Consider the following 22,769-nt stretch of genomic DNA (forward strand, 5'->3'; position numbering starts at 1 on the left):
ATTGTATTTTCTACCCACTTCTTTCCAAACCATCCAATCTCCCTCCTTCCTCATACCTACCTTCCTTTTATCCTTAAGCTTTACTCCAAACTTGCATACTACATCAGTGTGACCTTGCCTACAACATTTATTATAATAGAAACCCCTCTTCTCATATATTACCCTTTGCAATCTCTGCTTTTGTCCTACCACTAATGGAAAACCCTCCACATGATCCTTCTACAAATCTACTTCAACACACAATCTTGCACCAGTGGCTCGTGTTCTATATAATGTGGCATTATCCATACCCAAGAATCTACCAAATCTAATGGCCAAATTCTGTAAACAGTTCATTTTATATAAATGTAACGACAAACCTGGTAAGAAGATCCACTGTGGTGCGATCGATGACTCCTTGTTGAAATCAAAATTCACGAACCAGTTGAATAGCCGAAATTGGCACCTTGCCACCCATCTTTCTTCTCGTGGCCATGCATGAATGTAGTCCTTTTCATTCACCAAATGCAACAAAACGTGATAGTTGTCCATAAAACTTATCATTAGAACTTCAGAAATACCCCAAGATTGGATAATATGTCTTCGAAGGATATCAATAGATGACCTTGCAGAAAGAAATTTAAGTACAAACTTCAGATCCTCAGTAGCCTTTTCCATCTCTACATCTGAGAAAACAAAACCTAATTCTCCATTAATTAGTTTCGTCTTCCTCAAAGGGATTTTGAATTTCGAAGCTAGAATTGGCATCTTCAATGCTTCCACAAATGATTTTCCTCCCAGCGAAACCTTCCCCCTTTCCGACCGTATCATCCCCCAAACCACTCCCCGCAACCCATAAACCACCATCGACACCTCCCCTCAACCCTCCGGTAACAGCTACCGTAGATGGCACGACCATGGCTAGCGGCTACTTGTTTTTCATATTGAAAACCTAGAAAAAAAAAACCAACTTTTTATGGAGCGAGTAAATGGATCGCAGCTTTGTCGTCACCGTCTCTTTGTATAACTGAGAGTCGTTGCTTCCTGTGTTAACTCGCCGTCATTGTGTTACTCGTCGTCGCAGGTAATAGCTTCGTCATCCTAGGTTCACTGTTGCCCGTCGCAGCTATGTTGTCGCCGTTGCTTCAGATGAAACCGCATCGCCAGAAAACCCTCACTGCTTCTCCCTTGCACCGCTCATGCTGTGTCTTGCCATCACCGTGAAACAAACGTCGCTGTTGCAGGTAGCAGCTTCGTCGTCTAGGTTCGTTGTCGCCGCCCATCGCAGCTACTTTGTCACCGTCGCTGTGTTGGAACCGCATCGTCCGAAAACCCTAATTGCTTCTCCCTTCAAGTTAACAATGCTAACTAAGAAAAAAGTCTAGATAAAAAAAAAAAAAAAACCTTAAACAAATTAAAGTCTACCAAACAAAACTCGAGATATAAGTTATTTTTTATTTCATATACTTTACCCTTATTTAAATTCCAATTTGAATTACAATGGAACATTATTTAGGGGACCCCACAATCAGCCATTGCGTTTCTTTAATTTAATTCATGGCACCACGTTGGGCTCTCTCTTTGAGACCCGGTCTCCGCATGCCAATGTTCTTGTGCCTCTGTCTCACTGCCATGAAAATAAATAAAAGAAAAAAGAGCCTTCTCTTCTTAATTAATTTCAAATAATTTGAAGTAATTATTTTCATCTGAAAATTTCCAAACAACTGAAGATAAATAAATCAGACAGAATGATTCTGACAATACCCTCCTAATAATAAATACAGTAATAAAACAAGTCGGTGGAGACAGTTTTAAAGGAAACCTTCAATTTCATTTAAGTGGGTTGTTGAATCCCTGAATATTGCGGCCCTTTTGATCCTCTCTTTTTCTCGTTCTCTTTTTCTTTTTGGTTAAATTTAGAGCTCTCTCTATCGAGAACAGAGCTATCTGAAAAGCCTGAGGGATAAATAAAAAGAAGCATTGCTCTTCCGATGCTGATTTATGATCCTAAGGAAGAAAAGTGAAGGTCATTAAGAGACACAGGCACGCTCAATCTTCAGCTCATGCATTACCCATTGTTTGCTGAAAGATCGATGACGGGGTCCCATACGATTTAAGTGTTCCATGCAGGAGTTTTTTATTTGATTCGATTGGGGATGATGGGCTTGCCTGCCCTCGCCGGAAAAAAGTGCCAATGATGCCGTTGCCGGCCGGTGATGAGCTCTGCAGCAGAACTATCAAATTGGGTCTTTCATTTCGTGTCGAGCCTTGGAAATATCGGACACCCAGAAATTAAAGAAGTGATTTTTATTCTGGGTTTGGTGTTTAGAATTAATGGAGGACGAAGGATGGGAGGGTGGAGGAGCGTCTTTGGAAGAAACGCCGTCGTTTGCGGTTGCCTCCGTCGTTTCTGTAATGCTTGCTTTTGGGTTTTTGATTCACGGCGCTCTCAAGCAATTTGGAAAGGTGAAGGACCTACTTGTATCATTGCTTTTTAATTTACGTTATGATTCGTTTTTTAGTGCTATTTGGTAACCCCCTCATGTGTATTAGTTTTGACACATTATACTTGAAAGTATTTTTCGCACTGCTTTTTGCATCATCCCTTCATGTTTAATTGTTTTAATTTTATAGTTGTACTAAAAATTACTCATGGAGCATGGTAAAAGGCAATACGAAATACACCTTCAAGTATTTTATCAGCTCACAAATGGGCATTGCTGGTGTTCAGAATTTGTGCCACTGTTTTTATTTTTAGTGTGCTTTGGTTTAATGCTTCCCTTGTATGTGATTATCAGTGGCTGGATAGGACTAAGAGGAGATCTCTCCTTGCTGCGCTAGATAAAATCAAGGAAGGTAAGAATTGGATTGCACTGACAATTGGGTTTCATGTAATGTTTATATTGTGGGGCGACCAAGATTGCTCATCTTTTTTATGCAATGGCTTTATAGGGAATGTTTATCTTCTTACCTTCATTGTTGATATCTTTTTTATCATTTTTTTGGGCACTTCTTAAAAAAATATTAAGAAAAGATAAAATCAAGGAAGGTAAGAATTGGTTCACAGGAAATGTTTTTTCGTGTAATGATTATTATCTTGTGAGTCTTATGTCAAAATTGCATTATTTGGTTGGTTTTGGCAAGCAGAGCTGATGCTTTTTGGGCTCCTATCATTGATGATGGGTCATTGGACTGTTTTTGTGGCTAAGATTTGTATCAAATCATCGGCTTTCAGCAGTAGATTCTATCCCTGTGCTGTAGAAAGTGATGTTAGTTCAGTACAGCATGTTTATGTCTCGCGTTCAAATTATTTCAATACTTCAGTTTACCGTGATCAGCAGCTGAATGCTGTGCGGCATGATTATTGTCCTGAGGTAGTTTCCTTCCTGCAATCGCACCCATTGTCGTTTGATTCTTAATTCTGTTATGTTCTAGCGATAATTTATAAGCTCTTCTTAATGCTTTAGCTATTCTTTCAGTCTGTGTAATATGCTGGTCATTCCACTGTCATTGTAACCTTCCAAATCCAGTTTTGATCTTGCTCTTACGGTCCAGAAACTAGAGACAAGCTAATTGTATCAGAAAGAATTAATAAGAATCACTTTTCTCAAGAAAATCATTCCCCATGCAATGGCAGAAGTCTTCATGTTGTATTGACAAAGCCTGGTCTCTGGGTAGAGATCATTTAGGCGACAAGTATTATAGATTCCTTTCTTAGTTACTTCTCTGTTAAAAGTTGGTAATCAGAATTTAAAGGTTTCTGGAACACAAATACCGAGGCTTAATGGCAAGAAACGATTGAATTTAGGTATTTGAATTCAAAAATCCCATGCCAAATCAAGGATGTTATATTGTCAAAAGTCAGAACTAATGAACAAATATAATCATAGTTAAAACCATGTTTTCTTATAAAAAAGTTCTTCAGCTGCACAAACTTTTAACTATTATTTGTTTCTCAGGGTTATGAATCTTTTGCATCATATGAAAGTCTGGAGCAGCTTCATCGTTTCGTATTTGTTCTTGGTGTTACCCACATTTCTTACAGCTTTGCTGCCATCGCCTTGGCCATGATTAAGGTCAATATTATTTCTGAAATTTTATTTTATTTTTATCAACCTGGGACGTTAATCTTTTTCAGAAGAATGCTAAGTTTTATCTCCAACTTTATGCAGATCTACAGCTGGAGAACATGGGAAAATCAGGCAAAGTCACTGGCTGCTCAGTCTTCACAAGGTACACAATAATCTAGTTGGTGATCGTGATGATTTTTTTTTAAAAAATATATCCAAAATGTTTGCTTGAATACCTTTCCTAATTATAAATCTCTGCTCTATTTGCTGTACTCTGCTCTATTTGCTGTATTTTGATAGGATCTCCAAAGGCTCTCTCAAACAGCAAAAGAATGAGACGGCTATCTACTTTCATCTTTCATCACACTTCCCACCCATGGAGCCAGCACAGAGTTCTTGTTTGGCTGGTAATGCAGATGCTCAATTTTCAGGTTTTAGAAACTCTGAAAACTTAGCTCAACTGAGCATTATCTGACCTCCTTCATAACGAAACTGATAAAAGGCTTGTTCTGAAACTAGTTGTCTCCACTACCAAATGAATATGAAGCACCATGCAATTAAGCATTGACAAACACAATTTAAAGTTGCTAAAAGTAGTTCAGACGGATGGACTTTTTTTTCTTTTTTTGTCAAGAGCAAAATCATTTTTGAGATCACTGTGATCAAATTTAAAATGGTGGCTTGAGACCTATGGTTGCTTGCACGTCAAAATATTGGTGCCTATTAGCAGTCAATACTTGACATTACTTCAATTAATGTTATATTGACCAGTTTTATTTTTTAGATCACTGTGATCAAATTTAAAATGGTGGCTTGAGACCTACTCACACATCAAAATATTGGTGCCTATTAGCAGTCAATACTTGACATTACTTCAATTAATGTTATATTGACTAATTTCTCTTCATTCAGTCTGCTTTTATTTCTTAATTGACCATCTGTATGTGCTAAACAAATTTTCATGTTTGGTGTTGTTGTAATGTTTTTTTAATTTATTTCTTTTAATTTCAACAATGCCATTGCTTTCTTCTGATGCTTTTGCTTGACAAGTAATTTTTTTTTTCTTTTTCCTCTCTTTTTTCTTCTATGCAATTGCTTTTGCTTGTCTGTGTTTGAACATGTGCACTGGCACCCTCTCTTGGATTGTTCCACGACTTTACATCTACTATAATAATTTTGTTAAGAATTTCAATGTAGCTTTGTTTCAGCCGCCAGTTTTGGAGTTCTATAAATCGAGCTGACTATATGGCTTTGCGTCTGGGCTTCATTACTGTAAGATATTTTCTAGTGACATTCAGATGGAAAATTTCATTTCTAAACATTTTCCGTACAATGAAATTTTATGATATCACTGTGTCAGTTTTTATTCTAATCATATCCTTTACAATGAAATCATAGCCAATTGCTTCAACTTTTTGGGCGTGACTCAAAACCTAGGATTGTGTGGATGAATTAAATCCATTGGAGGCTTCTTGAGAAACTTCCTAGGCATAATTGAAGAATGAACTAGCTTTCATTGCCGAGTTCCAAAATTTAATCTAGAGATCACACTCACAAAAAATTTATATGAAAAACCTACATACTCCTTACTTTCATGATTCTTAAATTTCATTTGCTTAATATTATTATAAATTTGCTATATCTTTTTATCCTTTCTTTCTTGTAGACTCATGAGCTTCCCTTGTCATATGATTTCCATAACTATATGCTCCGAAGCATGGAGGAGGAATTTCGCGATATTGTTGGCATTAGGTACTACCCTATATATTTCTAAAGTTAGAGATTCCTATTCATTGAAATGCTTTGTTCATTTTTACATTTCAAACTCTTAAAGAGCGTTTGACTCAGGTTATCTTAAATGCTTTCGTGGAATCATTTTCTGAAAAAACTTATGCCCAGTAAGGCCAGTATTCTTGTGAGTATAAAAGTTTAGTTTTTGGCGTAATATGGGTATTCTAATGTTATTTCAATAGGATTACCAAAATAGCCTTAATCTATAAAGATGATAATAGTATTCACCTACTTGCAAAATTCATGTGTGTGTATACTAATGATAATAATTGTAATAATTTTTTATGATATATTTTAATAATAAATCATATAAATATATAATAGCAAGAACACCCACAACAACAACAGTTATTTAATCATAATAGTTAAAATAAATAACAATATTTTATGGTTATTATCTTAATTATTAGTGAATAAGAACGGCAATTTTGTTCAAGAGCAATGATGGTGGGATACTTTTGTCCCGTGAAATTGGACTCCCATGGAAATCCATGATTACTTAAGGGAGGGGTGGGTGTTGAATACCCATGTTTTGGAGGCATCTTACATGATCAAGCAATCCAAGATGCCTTCCACATAGAATTCCCATGAGTTCCCAAACATGGATGTCCAACATCCCAAACAACAGATTCTTGGGAGTCCTGCAGGAACAGCTGGGCCAAACGTCCCCTTGTTGATCACATCCCCATCCTTTTCATCAACTGTGGAAATGATTTAGATTTTTGGACATTGCTCGCTTCTTATAATCTTTCTTAGACTGCAATTTTAAGGACCCCTTTGGAACTTAGAAAACATTAGGGAAAGGAAAGAAAAATACAAAGGAATCCACTTTTTCATATTTGGTGATGAAAGAAAGTAAAAAACCAAATCAATGAATAAAAAAATGATTTTGCACATCATTAACATTTGATTTTCTAAATTTTAATGATATTATAATAAATTTTCATTTTTAATATTATGGATGCAGAGAGAAAATATAATGGAAAATTAATTTCCTTCTTATTTTCCTTTCCTTTCCTTTCCTTTTCCCGAACAAAACCCTTGATGCAAATGGACCCTAAGTGATGTATTCTGATAATGCATTTGTATCTTAAATTACATCAGTGCAAGTGGTTATTACAAAATTGAATACTGATTTTTTAGCAAATCAAGTGACAACTCCTTTTGGACAATGCTTGCAGTATTCCTCTTTGGATTTATGGCATATCCTGCATTTTCCTTGATTTTCATGGTAAGTATCTGCAAGATTCCAATATTCTTGTTGAGTATTACTGAATAACTGTTACATGAGGAGATTATCTCTACGACTAATGAAGGGGAGAGCAGGTAGTTTTCAATCAAAATTTTTCCTCATTATTCCTATAATGCGCTCAAGTTTGCAAGTTATCATTTAATTACAACATATACAAACTATGGATGCATAGTAATTTAATTTCAATTTTAAATTTGTAAAATATCTAACTTCCAGTTATCTCCATGTCTCCCTGTTATCTCCCCGTTCTCTCCTTTAACTTCCATCATTTCCTGAAAAAAAAAAAAAAAAAAAAAAAAAAAAACCAGTAAGTTTGGGGCTGTGAAGTAGGCACATAGTGTGTGCTCAAAGCTGATGTATATGAACAAAGTTGGTAAATTACCAACTTTTACTCTGGTTCCAGCATCATAGGGTGGACTACTAGGCAGTTTGAACTCTTAGCTGTGTAAGAAAGTACATTAGGTGGTTGCATGTCAGTGTATTTGCATTGCAGCATAGTGGGTAGTCTTAGGCCATTTGGAGTTGTATTTTCATTGGGCAGATTTCCCATCTGATGGAAATTGAATTGCCTCAGTTGTCTTATAGATGGCATTTAGTGGTGCACAGCAATAAGTGATACAGGATCAGTTTCAGGCTTTTATAAAATATGCTCCTATATATATATATATGTGCATGTGCATGTGTTGTACTGAAGTTGTGATCATGGCTTCCATTCTGTAAGGGTGCCCCAATCGTGGTGATGGACTTGCAAAGAAAACTACTTATAGAAATACAAAGACAATTCAATTTCCACTAGATTTCCAAACAAACCATTAGCATATCTTATAGAATTTTCTATTGTTGAAAACTTCTCTTACTTTCTTATGTCTGGAAGTAATACTAAGAGCATGAATTGCGTGAAACTTAATCAGGATCCAATATCTATTTTTGGGTTTCCTTCATTCCAGCCATTGTAAGTCCTCATTTATTTATTTTCGTTGCCTTCCCTGCGTTTTAAATGTCCAAGAGTGTTATCATTTTGCTAATGTCTCATTGTTTCTCCCTCTCCCTCTCTCTCTCTCTCTCTCTCTCTCTCATGTATGTAAAGTTAATCCTGCTTATTGGCACTAAATTGCACCGCATAGTGGTAAAATTGGCTGTTGAAATTATGGACACCGGTCCATGGATGGAAAACCGTAATTTTAACTTGAGGGATGAGCTCTTCTGGCTTGGCAGGCCCAGGCTTCTACTGTGGTTAATACAGTTGATATCATTCCTGGTGAGTGAAGCTAAAAAATAAATGTGTTACTTCAAAACTTATTCTATGAACTGAGATCTTCTCTACTCATGTGCATCTTATTTTCAGAATGCATTCGAGATGGCAACATTCATTTGGTCAGTGGTGAGTATTTGTTTCAATGGTTTCACTATTCTATGGCAACTGTTCCATGTTTACTGATCAAGTAAACCCAGGTTTACTGCTGAAAGTAACATAAAGATGGCTTCCTTAAATACCATAGATATCTGGGGCAAAGCCTGGGAAAAGGGGATTGCCATGCCTGCAGTAACTGCCAAGACTAAAGAGGTTTTAAGATTTCAGACAAGAACAAAACCGATCTGATTATTTTAGCTGCCCTTTCTTATTCCTTGATCAATGTGCTTCCTTATTTTAGCTGCCCTTTCTTATTCCTTGATCAATATGCTTCCTAAAAAATGATGTCAACATTTATTTTTTTCATTTTTTCACTTTAAAGTTGTTAAAGCTTGATATACATTGTTGACTTACAATATAATAGCTTAAGCTTTTAGGTAAAGTGGTTGTTTAACATTGTACTAGGACTGGTTGCCAGGAGGTCCTGGATTCTAGTCTCATTGCCCGCATTTATTATGTGGGTAAAGTGGTTGTCTAGCAGAAGCAGTTTAATTAGTTTTAAGAACCTCTAAAATAAGTTCGAAACATGAATGTTGTAGAACTGCATGCAAAATTTGAAATTAAGTCCTTAATTACATTGAGGTTTGCAATTGCTCCACTTTGACTAGCATCACATTCAAATAAGTTGTTTAAATTTGAGAAAGTGCTTGTGTACATCTTTCGTGAGCTTTGATAGTTTTAATTAATCTTATGAACACCTTGCTTGTTTTCACGGTAGAGATTTTGTGCGTATATGTGTGTGGTGTCACTAATTTATTTATTTTTTGTTCCAGTGGGAAGTCAGGGGACCTTCTTGTTTCATGGATAATAGTAGCTTCCTTGTCATTCGCTTGACATTTGGGTATATCTTCGTGATGATATTCTATTCAATCCTGATTAACCAAATATATATTTTGTCTTGTTTTTCCTGGAATTTTGATGGAGGCTCATTTCAAATAAAGTCTTATATTTATCACATATTGAAAACTGCAGGGTTGTCTCCCAATTCTGGTGTAGCTTCATAACGTTTCCACTCTATATCATTGTTACGCAGGTTTGTTATGATAAGAGGATTCCTCTCTTCTCTCTCTCTCTCTCTCTCTCTTTCTCTCTCATATGATTGGTTGTGTGGTTGCAGATGGGTTCAAGGTTCAGGAAATCTGTGATCTCCAAAGATGTAAGGAAGTCACTTCATGGATGGCAAATGAGGGCAAAGGCAAGGCATGGTTCCTCCTCTGCACGCATGAGTGCAACATCAACTACATCCTTGAAGTCCCCCTCTGCATGTACGAGTATGACATCAACCTCCTGCTTCAAGCCCCTGATAAACGAAACTAACAACATTGATAACCCTGTGTTTAGAAGCTTAGAATTGAGATCCTCAATATATGAAGATAACTCTTCACCGCTTGAATCAGTGTATGCAAAAGAAGATCGAACTTATAAACCATCACAAAGTGATAGGAAGCTCAGTGTTTCACTTACTTCTGCTCCAATCTTCGACAGTTATGATAGTTATGACGACGATGAGGAGATCGAGTGTGAGAATGGGCCTGATGCCAGTAATAATGAGAAAGATAGTTCATGTCTTCTTAGACCAACTTAAGCTCTCCCCTGATGCTCTCTCTCTCTCTCTCTCTCTCTCTCTCTCTCTCTCACTCATATGCTTAAGATTGTTTGAGAGAACATGCTTGTAGAAGCTATACATGGCTTTGTCATCTCTCGGTAAACTGTGATATTTGTTTAGATATATTAGGGTTGAGGAAAATGAATTTTCTTGCCATTTTTGAGTTTTCTTGCTGCTAATTTTACATCAAGAACTTAGATGTTATATGTATTTGTGCCAATATTAGGTTGGGATCAAGCATAAATGACCTTGTTAAAAAATTAATGAAGATTTTGGGGCAATGAATATCACATGTCATGACTTTGCAAATTGGCAAAAATAAAGGTAAGTGCAGTATCTGTAGTTTTCTAGTAAATAAGTTACTTTATAAGTTGCCTTACACTTTCTGTTTGTACTTCCTCTCTCACAGGAGTGGTAGTTCACATGTGAGAGCATGGTGAAACCTAAACCTCTTAAGAGTGGTTGTATATGCATTAACCCATGTTTTACACGCAAAAATGGCCGCTCTCAATTTATTCCATTCTAACACATCAAACAGTGGCAAAAATAAAATTATTGCATTTTTAATTTTATAATTTCAAGTGTGGTGTGCGTAGTTTTTTAATAAAATAATAATACAACAATAACACTCTTTATAAGTTATTTTACACTTTCTGTTTGTACTTCCTCCCACAAGAGTGGCGGGCTTTCACATATGAGAGTAAAATCAGAAAAGGTTTTCTTGAATAAATTTGTACAAGCCAATACACAATATTTATAATACAATCGGGAATTCTAAATATAGAAACAATCCCTTAAACTAATCTCTCTCAATAATATACAATCCTTTACATAAATACCTCCCTAAATTACTCCAAGATACTTGAGATTTCTATACTCCCCTCAAGTTGGATCATAGATATTGATTATATCTAACTAGCAGGTGAAATCATCAAAACTTTGTCAGGCTAACTCTTTGGTAAAGATGTTTGCTGTTTGTTCCTTGCTAGGTACATAAGTCATACAAATGATTCCTTCTTCAACCTTCTCTTTGATAAAGTGTCGGTCCATTTCTACATGCTTAGCCTTGTCATGTTGAATTGGATTGAGAGAGATACTGATGACTACTTTGTTGTCACTGTAGAGTTTGATAGGAAATTTCACCGGGATTTGTAATTCTTCCAAGAGTTTTCGTGACCACAGTCTTTCACATATCCCTTGTGCAACTGCCCTAAATTCAGTTTCAGCACTACTTCGAGTCACTACATTCTATTTTTTACTCCTCCAAGTCACCAAATTTCCCCATACAAAAGTGTAATATCCGGTGGTAGACCTTTTATCTTCCGTTGATCCTACCCAATCCGTGTCTGTGAAAATTTCTACTTCCTTGCTTTCATATTTCTTGAAGAAGAGCCCTTTACTCGGAGAGCCCTTGAGGTACCTAAGGATCTTGTACACAACATCTAGGTGAGTTTTTTTTTTGTGAATGCATGTGTTGGCTTACCACACTTACCCCAAATGCAATGTCGGGTCTGGTATGTGATAGATAGATTAGTTTTCCAACCAATCTCTGATACCTTTCATTTTCAACTGATATTCCACAGTCTTCAACTCTCTTTACTGCTTCAATTGGGGTTTTACTAGATTTGCATCCAAGCATGTCAGTTTCGATTAGGAGATCAAGGATATACTTTCGCTAAGAGACACTGATACCCTTTTTTGATCTAGCAACTTCCATTCCAAAAAAGTACTACATTCATCCCAAGTCTTTAACTTCAAACTCAACAACTAGGACTTTCTTCAATCTCTCCATCTCCACCGTAACATCTCCAGTTAGGATTATATCATCAACATACACAATCAGAATTGTTTTCTTACCACTTCCAGACCATTGGAAGAACATAGTGTGATCTTATTGCCCTTGTTGATATCCTTGGTTCTTTACGACTTTCACAAATTTGTCAAACCATGCTATGGGAAATTGCTTGAGTCCATATAGGGACTTCTTGAGTTTACATACTCTGTTTTCTTCACCTTTCGTAATGAAACCAGGCAGCATCGTCATGTAGACTTCTTCTTCTAACTCTTTTTTTTTTTTTTTTTAAAGAAGGGTGGCACCTTCATTTATTTATTGATAACCCTCACTTTTGGCAGAGGAATACCGTGGTTACAAGACAATTAATGGGAGGAACAAAAGACAAAGCTATAAAGGCCTCCCAAAAAAAACAACACCAACAATCCGCCAAAACAGGATTACAAGTCCAAGCAAAATAAAACAAAACAAAGACCTACAAAATAAATCTCAAACAACAAAACAAACAAGAGGTAAAGAACATAAAGCGTAAACCAAAACCAACAAGAAATCAGCTAAACATACCTCATATAAGCCGTAACTATCTTCTTGAGTTTATACAACCTATTGATAACTCTAGGGAGTTGACTACTATTTGTAAACAAACTATTCCTCCCCATAGCACCTTGACAAGCCAAGGCATCAACCACTTTGTTCCCTTCTCTATACAAATGCTTTATCGAAAAGTCTACTCCCTCTAATAAATCGATCAGCTGCTCCCAAAAATCCCATAAATACCACAAGGAGCACCTATTGGATCTTATCCAATTTACAACAATAATCGAATCACATTCAATATCAATACTAGTATGACCCAAATGTTTGCAAATCTTTATTCCCTCCAACACAGCTCTCAATTCAACTTCATTATTTGAACAAGAACCAAAATATTTTGAAAAATCAAAAACAAAAGAACTTGTATAGTCTCTAAGGATGCCACCACCACCCGTCGGCCCTGGGTTCCCCAAGTTACTCCCATCCAAATTTAGTTTCAACCTCCCTTGCCTCGGTTTTAGCCATCTCACACATTGCATAGTTTTAATCCTTTTATTTACAATTTGCACTTCTAGATTCTGCAATATCCGAAAATCAGCATCCTTTAACTGAGTCATTCCTGTCATATTCTTGCTCAAAACCCCCACCCAATACTTAATGGACAACCATATATCTGTAGTACTCTCCAATTTCTCCTCCATTCAAGTTGCACATCTCCTTCTCCATAGCCTCCAAACTACTAAACAAGGAATCAAACCCATCAATGATCCCATTCGAGAAAATTTGGTAGCCCTATTAAATCACATTTGGACTCTTTCTTTCCAACTTTGTTGTCTAAGAAAAGGGACACCTACCTCCACCGAAACCTTCCTCCAAACCTTAGTAGCAAGGTCTCCCTTATTTAACACATGCTCCATATCTTCTGGCTGCCTCATCTCACAACAATTACACGCCGAAGCTAGTGACACCCTCACCCTTCTCACCTTTTCATCAACACTTAAGCACTCAAAAGCTGCTTTCCACATGCAGATTGCAATTTTCTTCGATAACTATTTATTCCAAACCCACTTTGCCCAATCAAACTTTGGAGCTCTAACTCTGATAACATCCCATGTGAACTTTGCATTAAAGCAACTATCCTTTTCCGGGAGCCATAGCAGAAGGTCCGAAGAGTTTCTAAGATTTCCCACCTTTTCCATCACTTCTTCCGCTTTATTATACCCTAGAATCCTCTGCAAATTTTTCACATCCCATGCATTATTGATAACCAAATCTTTTAATCTGATATGTGAATGCGCACCATCTGGACACTCTACAAACAAAGGTCTCGAATCTAGAAATTTATCATACCACAATTTTACATTTCCTTCTCTAACCTTCCACTTAGATTTACTTAACAGATCAGGCATACCCTGTAGAACTTTCTTCTAAAAGGAAGAATCCGATCCATGAGGTTTACAAAGAGCAATATGACCTCCTTTCACATATTTAGCTTTAAAAAAATCTAGCCCATAAAGAGTTTTGAGTCAATAAATGCCAACCAAACTTTATGAACAAAGACCGTTGAACTTCCGAAATGTCCCTTACTCCTATGCCCCCCTCCTCCATGGGAACACATAATTTCTTCCAAGCCCTCCATTTCATTTTTTCTTTTCTATCCTTAAATCCGCAGAAAAAAGAAGCAAACATACCTTGTATCTTTTTTATCACCAGTTTTGGGATATTTAAAACAGCTAATAGATGCAATGACATACTCGAAAGCACATGTCTCAACAAAACTAGACGACCTCTTTGAGACAACAGTCTACTTTTCCAGCCCTTAACTCTCTTACTTATTTTTTGAATTAAAGGGTCAAAATGATAGCCCTTCAATTTACCATCCACTATCAGCACACCCAAATACGTAAAAGGAAATTTACCTTCACTAAAACCAGTTTCTTGGAGAATTTCTCCCTTTCTCTGAACACCCAACTTCTTTAAGAAAAAAATTGCTGATTTATCTTTATTTACCCTTTGGCCAGTCCAATTTTCATACTCCTTAATCACCTCCATTATCTGTCTAACAAATTTTTTTTCCAGCATTAGCAAATATAACAACATCATCCGCGCACATTAAATGCGATATAATAGGTGCACCACACGGATGAGCAAACAGTAAAATCCGCTTCTCAGACAGGTTTTTTTTTAATTAATTTAGAAAGAACTTCTTCCATGATGATGAAAATATACGGCGACAATGGATCCCCTTGCCTCAAGCCCCTTTTTGACTTGAAGAAACCCCTATAAGTGCCATGCATCATGACAGAAAACCAAGGAGTAGAAATACAATTCTGAATCAACTTACAAAACTAATCTGGAAAACCAAGAGCATGGAAAATCTGATCTACCACCTGCCACTCCACTGGATCATACGCTTTGCTCATATCAAGCTTTAGCATATATTACCTCCTCTCACCCGCCTAGGTAATAATTTTGTCATCTCTTGAGCAAGCGTTATATTTTCAAAAATACTCCTCCCTTTCACAAAAGCACCTTGTTCTAAAGATATTAAATCACCCATCACCAAAAAAGCTTACCAACAAAGATTTTGGAGAAAATTTTATAGATTACATTACAAAGGCTTATCGGTCGAAATTTATTAAAAGACTGAGGATCTTTTACTTTAGGAATAAGCACTATATAAAAGGAACAAAAAAACCAAGGCAACATATCACCTCTGAAGAATTCTCTTACCGCATCCATCATATCATTTTTAATAATCTTCCAACAAGTAATATAGAAAGAAGACCCAAACCCATTCGGTCCTAGGCTACTATTCACAGAAATAGAAGAAATAGCTTCAAAAACCTCCTCCTCAGTTGGATCTTCCCTCAACCGACCTATAAACTCCTCAGAAATCACCGAATGGATAATACCGTCCAGATTTGACCTTTGCACTGAACTATTTTGCCTCAAGAATTGCTTAAAGTAATTCAATGCCTCATCATGGACCATTTGCATATTTTCCAACACCGAGCCATCAGGAAGCACCATTGAATTTACACAAGAGTTATGCTTTTTTTTGTGTAATCACAATATGAAAAAACTTTGAATTCTGATCACCATCAATCAACCAGTTCATCTTTGCTTGCTGCGCCAACCTAGCCTCTTCTCTTCTATAACAAACCTCCAATTCAGCTTTAAAAACAAGGAACTCTTCTTCAACTGATTCTGAGTACTCTGTCTGTAGCAAATTCTCAAAATTTTCCACCCTTTCCTCAAACTCTTGAATAAAACCACCAACATGACCAAAAGTATGTTTATTCCACACCCTAAGTCTTTGTTTTAGCCTTTTCAATTTACCCGCCAATTTACACAACCCTGAATCCGCCACAATGTGTTCTCTAAAAAAAGATTCAACCATTTTCAAAAAATCCCCATACGATGTCCACATGTTCTGAAACCTAAAAGGCGCTGGCCCATACCTCTCCATACTTGCACACAACTGTAAAATGATAGGAAAATGATCTGAAGTATTTGTTTCAATAAAGATGTCTTAGCTTCACCATATTTTATAGAAAAAACATTATTAATCAAAACCCTGTCCAGTTTCGCCCAACTTCTCATCAAACCTTGTTGACTGTTACGCCATGAAAATTGGTTTCCTTCGAATTTGAGGTCCAATAATTCACATCTATTAATACAACCATTGAATTCATCCATAGACGAACCCAAGTAAGGTTTACCTCCTACCCTTTCCTCATCTGACCGACTAACATTAAAATCTCCCATAACAACCTAAGCCACATCAAAACTCGACAGCCCCTAAAGCTAATGCCATAAATCTCTTCTCTTAATATGATAACATTTAGCATATACAAAAGTAAGAAGCAAAGAGCCTCTATTCTCTATTAACAAAACTGTCACACATTGATTTGAGGAACCCACCCAATCCACTTGAACATCATCTTTCCAGAATAGCCAAACCTTCCCACCTTCCTCTACATTAGAGCAAAAGTTAGTAAATTGCAAATTCACCGCCCACGTTCTTATCTTTTCTATATTTTGAAAAGGTTCCGAAACTGCCAAAATCGAAACTTTCTGATCTTTCAAAATTTGTTTCAATCTTATCTTCGGCATGCCCAACCCTCTTATATTCCAAAACATAATTTTGTCAATCATAAGTTCAACTTTTGAGGCACAGCCTTAGCCCTCCTAGACTTTCTCACTTGACCATCATCTTTATTTCTTCCTTCCGACACACCCATTGTCACATTACCTGGATACGAGTGATATTCTTTTTTAGTATCAATGCAAACCTCCATATCTCCCTCAGACAATATATCATAATTATCACTACACACTACACCCTCCACCTCCCCCTCTCTCTCATCCACCTCCTCCACCAAAATCACCACCCCATCCTCGTCCTATTTAACTTTTTCCCTCCCCCCTTCATACACAACTCCGATTTCCTAGGGCAGACCTAGAACAACCTCCCAGTTCTACCTGCACCCTAACCACCCCTGTCTTTTGGTCTTGACAACGATTGACTTTCTCTCCCCTATTTTCCTTTGCCAAATTAACTACATCCATTTTTTGAGAACCCACATCATTAACTTCATTCACAATTTCTTTATCTTTCTCAATCCCATTCGACGGACCACTCACATTTCCATCCTTATTCTCCTCTACCCTCTGATCCTGAATCTTCAAAACCGGACCTTCCTCTTCAACTATCATATTCTCTTTTATACCCACTTCTTTCCAAACCAACTCATCTCCCTCCTTCCTTATACCCACCTTCCTTTTATCCTTAGGCTTAACTCCAAACCGACATACTACTTCAGTGTGACCTTGCCTACAACATTTATTACAATAGAAATCCCCTCTTCTCGTATATTACCCTTTGCCAATTCTGCTTTTGTCCTACCACCAACAGAAAACCCTCCACAGGATCCTTCTGCAAGTCCACTTCAACACATAATCTCGCACCAGTGGCTCGTGTTCTATATAATGTGGCATTATCTATCCCCAAGAATCTACCAAATCTAGTGGCCAACCTCTGCAAACAGTCCATTCTATATAAATGTAAAGGCAGACCTGGTAGGAAAATCCACTGAGGTGCGTTCGATGGCTCCTTGTTTACATCAAAATTCACGGACCAATTGAATAGCCGAAATTGGCACCCTGGCACCCATCTTCCTTCTCGTGGGCATGCATGAATGTAATCCTTTTTGCTTACCAAATGCAACAGGACATGATAGTTGTCCATAAAACTTATCATTGGGACTTTAGAGAGACCCTAGGATTGGATAATATGCCTCCGAAGATTGATAGATGGCCTTGCAGAAATAAATTTAAGAACCAACGCAAACTTCAGATCCTCAGCAGCCTTTTCCATCTCCACCTCTGAGAAAATAAGACCTAATTCTCCATTAATTAGTTCCAGTTTCCTCAATGGGATTTGGAATTTTGAAGATGGAACTTTCCTCTTCAAGGCTTCTGCAAATGATTTTCCCTTAGCGAAACCTTCCCCCTCATTGACCTTATTATCCCCCAAACCACTCCCCGCAACCTGTAAACTAGCGTCGACACCTCCTTTTGACCCTACGGTAACAGCTACCGTAGACGGCGCGGTCATGTCTATCAGCTACCTTTTTTCCATATTGAACGCCAAAAAGCAAAATAAAAATAATTAATAAAAAACCAAACCTGCTGTATACCTACATCTATGTCGCCGACGCAGGTTCATTGTCACCACTTCGTTGTTGTCGCCGTCTCAGAATCTCACAGTCCAACGTCTTTCGTTTATGTTGCCGACGCAGATTCACCGTCACCACTTCGTCATTGTCTCCGCATCAAATTCTCGCAACCCACTTTGTCATTGTCCCCATTGTTGTCGCTGCTGCTGCTCTTCGATGAGAACTGCTGCCACTACAATGCCTTGCGAAATGGCGGGTACTCGGCGGAGATGGCAGCGCTCTCCTTTCCCACGAGAGTCAGTCCCAACACCACTGGCCTCCAACAGCACCAACAAAGGCGCCTTGCCGAAGCCTAGAGACAGAGCTGTAGAAGAGAGTCTGAGGACCCTCAAAACTCCATCTGGGACACAGAACACCAGGGCGCTTTAGCACATCACAGTTGTCATCTTCCTCGTTGTGACGGCGGCTTTCACAGATCCCCTCCGTCGTCGTATTTTCGTATCAATGGCGGCTAGGTTCACAGAAATCCTCGCATGCCTCAGGAGGACCCCCAAATGACACAGAACACCAGGGCACTCCAACGCGTGTGAGAGACAGGGATCGCGACGACTAGGCTTTCACAGTCGTCATCTTCCTCGTCGCGACGACGACTTTCATAGGAGATGCTCCACTCCGTCGTTATCTTCTCGTTGACGGCGGCTAGGGTTCACTTATGGTCGGAACATGAATTTCTTCTTCTAACTCACCATTTATAAATACATTCTTGATGTTTAGTTGTTGTAGTGGCTAATCTAAGTTAGCTGCCAAGGACAGGAGGACTCGGACTGCATTCAATTTTGCCACTAGTGCAAATGTCTCCGTGTAGTCAATTCCATAGGTCTATGTAAACCTTTTTGCAAAAAGTCAGGCTTTATACGACCTATTTGCAGTCTATTGGCTTCTTCTCTTTTGGAAAATTCATAACGTCCCAAGTTCTATTTTTTTCGAGGGGCCCACATTTCATCCATGACAGCTTCCTTTTATTTAGGAATCTCTAGGGCTTCCTGGATATTCTTTGGAATTTTTATCCTATCTAGGTTAGAGGTAAAATCACGACACCTTGTAGACAGAGTTTTATAAGACATGTATTTTGACCAGGCATATAGAGTACATTACCTAGTTTGTTTTCTAACTGCAATGGGTAAATTGATGTCATCAGGTGCGGACTTATTAGAAAGAAATTCATGGCCATCTATTACCTGATTAGGATTAGGCGTGGAATCATGGTTGGTCGTAGCTATCACCGGTTCCAACTCTCTTGGTGCCTCAGGTATAGGATTCTCCCTATCCTTATTTTTGGTTTTCTTGAGTAAACAAGTATTTTTCTTGTTATTTTGTTTTTCTACTTCTCCCCCTGAGTTTAAGTGGTCTTTTACACATGATAGGTCAAGAGAAGATGCAATGGTAGACTCAGTATATGGCACAAATTCATCAATAGAGAAATCAAAGAACCGATCTTCACTCCACTTCTCCCCCTAAAGAGAGGGCTTTTGGAAGTAAGGAGTGGTTTCAAAGAACGTGACATCAAGGCTAACAAACAATTTTTTTGTGATAGGATCATAACATTTGTAGCCTTTCTAAGTAGGAGAGTAACTAATAAAAATGCACTTAATGGCACAAGGTTCCAATTTATCCTTATTGTGAGCATAAACATGTACAAATACAGTACACCCAAAAATTTTCAGGTAGAGATTGGAGTCGAGAGTTGGGAAAACATTCTTGATATTTTTAGAGAGGAGTGGCAAAGGAAAGAACCTGACTAGGCATTCGATTAATGAGATATGTAGCTGTTAAAATGACATTGCCCCAAAAATATTTTTTCATATTTGTAGTGAACATCAATGCCCAAGCTACTTCAAGAATATGCCTATTTTTGCGTTCAACAACCCCATTTTGTTGAGGGGTATCCACACATGAGCTTTGATAAACGATTCCATTTTCTTGAAGATAATGTCCCAAGATATTATTGAAATATTTTGTACCATTATCAGTATGTTAAATTTGAATGTGAGTTTGGAATTGTGTTTGAATCATGGAATGGAAACTGACAAAAATATAACAGACTTCAGTTTTATCTTTCAATAGGTAAACCCAACAAATACGAGTATGATCATCAATAAAAGTAACAAACCATTTTGTGTTAATGCGATTAAGAGAGCGTGAGGGCCCCCATAAATCACTGTGAATCATAGTAAAAGGTCTGGATGGTTTGTATGTAGATTTTGGAAAGGAATTATGTTGGTTTTTTTCAAGTTCACAAATCTCACACTGAAATTCAAAAGACGTTTTATTTGAACAGATGGAAGGAAATAAATGTCTTTGTTGACCTTATAGGTCATATCCCTGTTTTGATTATGACAAATACTCATGTATTGAATGGCTACCTAGTTTATCTGCAGGAATTCTAAGTGACAGATCATGATGCACAAAGAGAAGATCAAAGATTGAAGACCCAATTTCTATTGTATTGTATTTCATATTTATTCAAAGGGCCTTTAATAGTAAATAGGTTCTCTGGTTTGTAATAATTACATGCATGACCTGCATGATCTAGTACGTAAGCTCAAGCCAAGAATAACTAAAAAGCATCTAGAAAGACCTTAGGAAATATCCTTCTGTCGACCGACACAGGATTTTTTCGGTGTCTTCAAAAGGACCTAGAAATGACCCTAGGACACTCACGCATGCATATACATGAATGGTCATTTGAATAAGGTAAATGTATAAGGGAGTTGGAACCGAAATGCATCAAAAATGCATGTTCAGTCGACCGAACTACGAAGTTCAAATCCTCCCGGTCGACCGAACCAGGTCTGAGTCAACAGTTGACCAAGGCCCTGGTCGACCGAACCAGAATAGTTCAAAAAGCCCCGATCGACCAAAACCCTCTCTGGTCAACATTTTGACCATCTCGTCGACCGGGCCAGGTTTGTACACCAACTACCTGGTTGACTGAGGGTTCTCGGGAGAAATCCCAGCGGTCTCGTCAACCGAACCAGCCAGTTCAAAATGGCTTGGTCGACCGAACCTCGAAAAATTGAGAAATCACCATCTCCTGGTCGACCGAGCCCTTAGTTCAAAATTCCTCTGGTCGACCGAACCATATGAAACTTGGTCGACCAAAACATTTCTGGTTGACCGGACCTCTCGGGTTGCCCTGATTTTTACTACAATTAAATATTTTTTAAACAGGGTTAAAATGCTTTAAACATCATTAAGTTCCCTAATAATACCCAATAGGTCCCCAACGATCATATTCTCTCCTATGCCTATATATATGAGATCATTTTGTGAAAATGACAATGGATTAGCCACTTTGATTAGGGGAGAATTCTCTGAAAACTCAAAAGCCTATATTACTCATTTTTTAGCCTCATTCACTCATGGTTATCGTTTATTAGTGCCTACATCATTTGTAAGTGGATTGAGTGTTTGTTTTCATAAGTTTGCTCTCCTTACCTTGTTTGATTGATCTGATTTTATTGAGAGCTAAACCTTAGTATTCTTAGGGGACTTTGTTAATAAGTCTCTCCTAAGAAGGCTTTTATAAAACTTCTAAGTATTGCACACTCATTGCAATGTCTCAAGAGGTTTGTATTTGTTTTGGATTGCAAAAACTTCTCAAACATTTTCAAATATCTATTGTGCTTTTATCTTGAAAAACATTTGAAGAGAAATTTGTTTGTGTGATAAAATCTTTGTTGCAATATTCATCAACTCACATATCCTTTGCTGAATACAAAGATTGAATATCTTTTGCAAACCAAACATATATATTACTAGAGCATCATATGATTGAGAAAACCCGCTCATTGAAATATACATACATACATATATATTGTCTTTCTAGTATCTTTGTGTGAACTATTAGATTGAAAATATCTTGTGATACAAAGATTGCTTGTTTGACACTCTCACGTAAGTATTACATTGATAGAAAACATCTTTGAGAGTTGAACTATCTAGACCACACTGAGCTTACATATTATATCATTTGTGGTGTATGTAATTGCGCGTATTTGGGTACATATTTGCTTTACACGAAAGCACAATCACTGTACCATTTGATTGTAATACACATTTGTTGTATTTCTTGGCACGGGCCTAAAGAGGGAGACTAGCCCTAGAATAGTCCCGGATTGGCTTAGTCCTGATTAGGAAAGCTAGGTGCGTCGTCCTATTAAGGCGTGTAGGTTGAAGTCAGCCCCGCTAATTGACCTGGTTAAGGTTGAGGTTAGCCTTGTGTTAATTTGACCTGGTTGTAATCGATGTCGCTCCACCCTTAAGTAAGCTATTAGTGGAATCCTTGAGCTTACGAGCTTGAGGCAGGGATGTAGGCACAGTTGGCCGAACCCTGATAACATATCGTGTGCCTTGTTTATATTTCTGTACTTTATATTTACCGCACATGTATGTTATGGTGTGAATGATGCGTTTGATTTAATTTCCACATCATATTTATCTACTCATTTGGAAATTGCATACACAGGCCCTAGGTTGTATATATATTGTTGTTGGATAGATTAACTTAGGAGAAAAGTTTAAATTTCCAATTCACCCCCCCTCTTGGGAATACACCAATTCTAACAGTCTTAAGTATTGAAAATTTAG

At 37.5% G+C, this 22,769-nt stretch overlaps 1 protein-coding gene across 2 annotated transcripts; it reads left to right on the forward strand.

The window, feature by feature from the left end:
- The first annotated feature begins 1,785 nt into the window (after positions 1 to 1,785).
- On the forward strand, positions 1,786 to 10,265 carry LOC131155708 (MLO-like protein 4). Of its 2 annotated transcripts, XM_058109055.1 has the most exons (15): positions 1,786 to 2,445; positions 2,778 to 2,835; positions 3,127 to 3,353; positions 3,939 to 4,055; positions 4,152 to 4,212; positions 4,350 to 4,456; positions 5,247 to 5,321; positions 5,716 to 5,801; positions 7,022 to 7,071; positions 8,004 to 8,044; positions 8,180 to 8,350; positions 8,438 to 8,473; positions 9,277 to 9,344; positions 9,476 to 9,536; positions 9,621 to 10,265. In XM_058109055.1, exons 1-15 carry the CDS (start codon positions 2,314 to 2,316, stop codon positions 10,086 to 10,088), a joined length of 1,758 nt encoding a protein of 585 aa, XP_057965038.1. In that variant the 5' UTR covers positions 1,786 to 2,313; the 3' UTR covers positions 10,089 to 10,265. The 2 variants fall into 2 exon arrangements, with proteins under 2 accessions (XP_057965038.1, XP_057965046.1); XM_058109063.1 differs by lacking the exons at positions 8,180 to 8,350; positions 8,438 to 8,473 and having other exon boundaries at positions 1,792 to 2,445.
- Positions 10,266 to 22,769: the final 12,504 nt, after the last annotated feature.

This window comes from Malania oleifera, chromosome 1 (genome assembly GCF_029873635.1).
Source record: "Malania oleifera isolate guangnan ecotype guangnan chromosome 1, ASM2987363v1, whole genome shotgun sequence".
Classification (NCBI taxonomy): domain Eukaryota; kingdom Viridiplantae; phylum Streptophyta; class Magnoliopsida; order Santalales; family Ximeniaceae; genus Malania; species Malania oleifera.

Bases quoted from the DNA above. Each gene is read 5' to 3' on its own strand.
- LOC131155708 (XM_058109055.1), top strand. From the start codon at position 2,314: ATGGAGGACGAAGGATGGGAGGGTGGAGGAGCGTCTTTGGAAGAAACG. The intron at 4,056-4,151 runs GTCAATATTATT...AACTTTATGCAG, and splicing joins TCGCCTTGGCCATGATTAAG to ATCTACAGCTGGAGAACATG. The intron at 5,802-7,021 runs GTACTACCCTAT...CAATGCTTGCAG, and splicing joins CGCGATATTGTTGGCATTAG to TATTCCTCTTTGGATTTATG.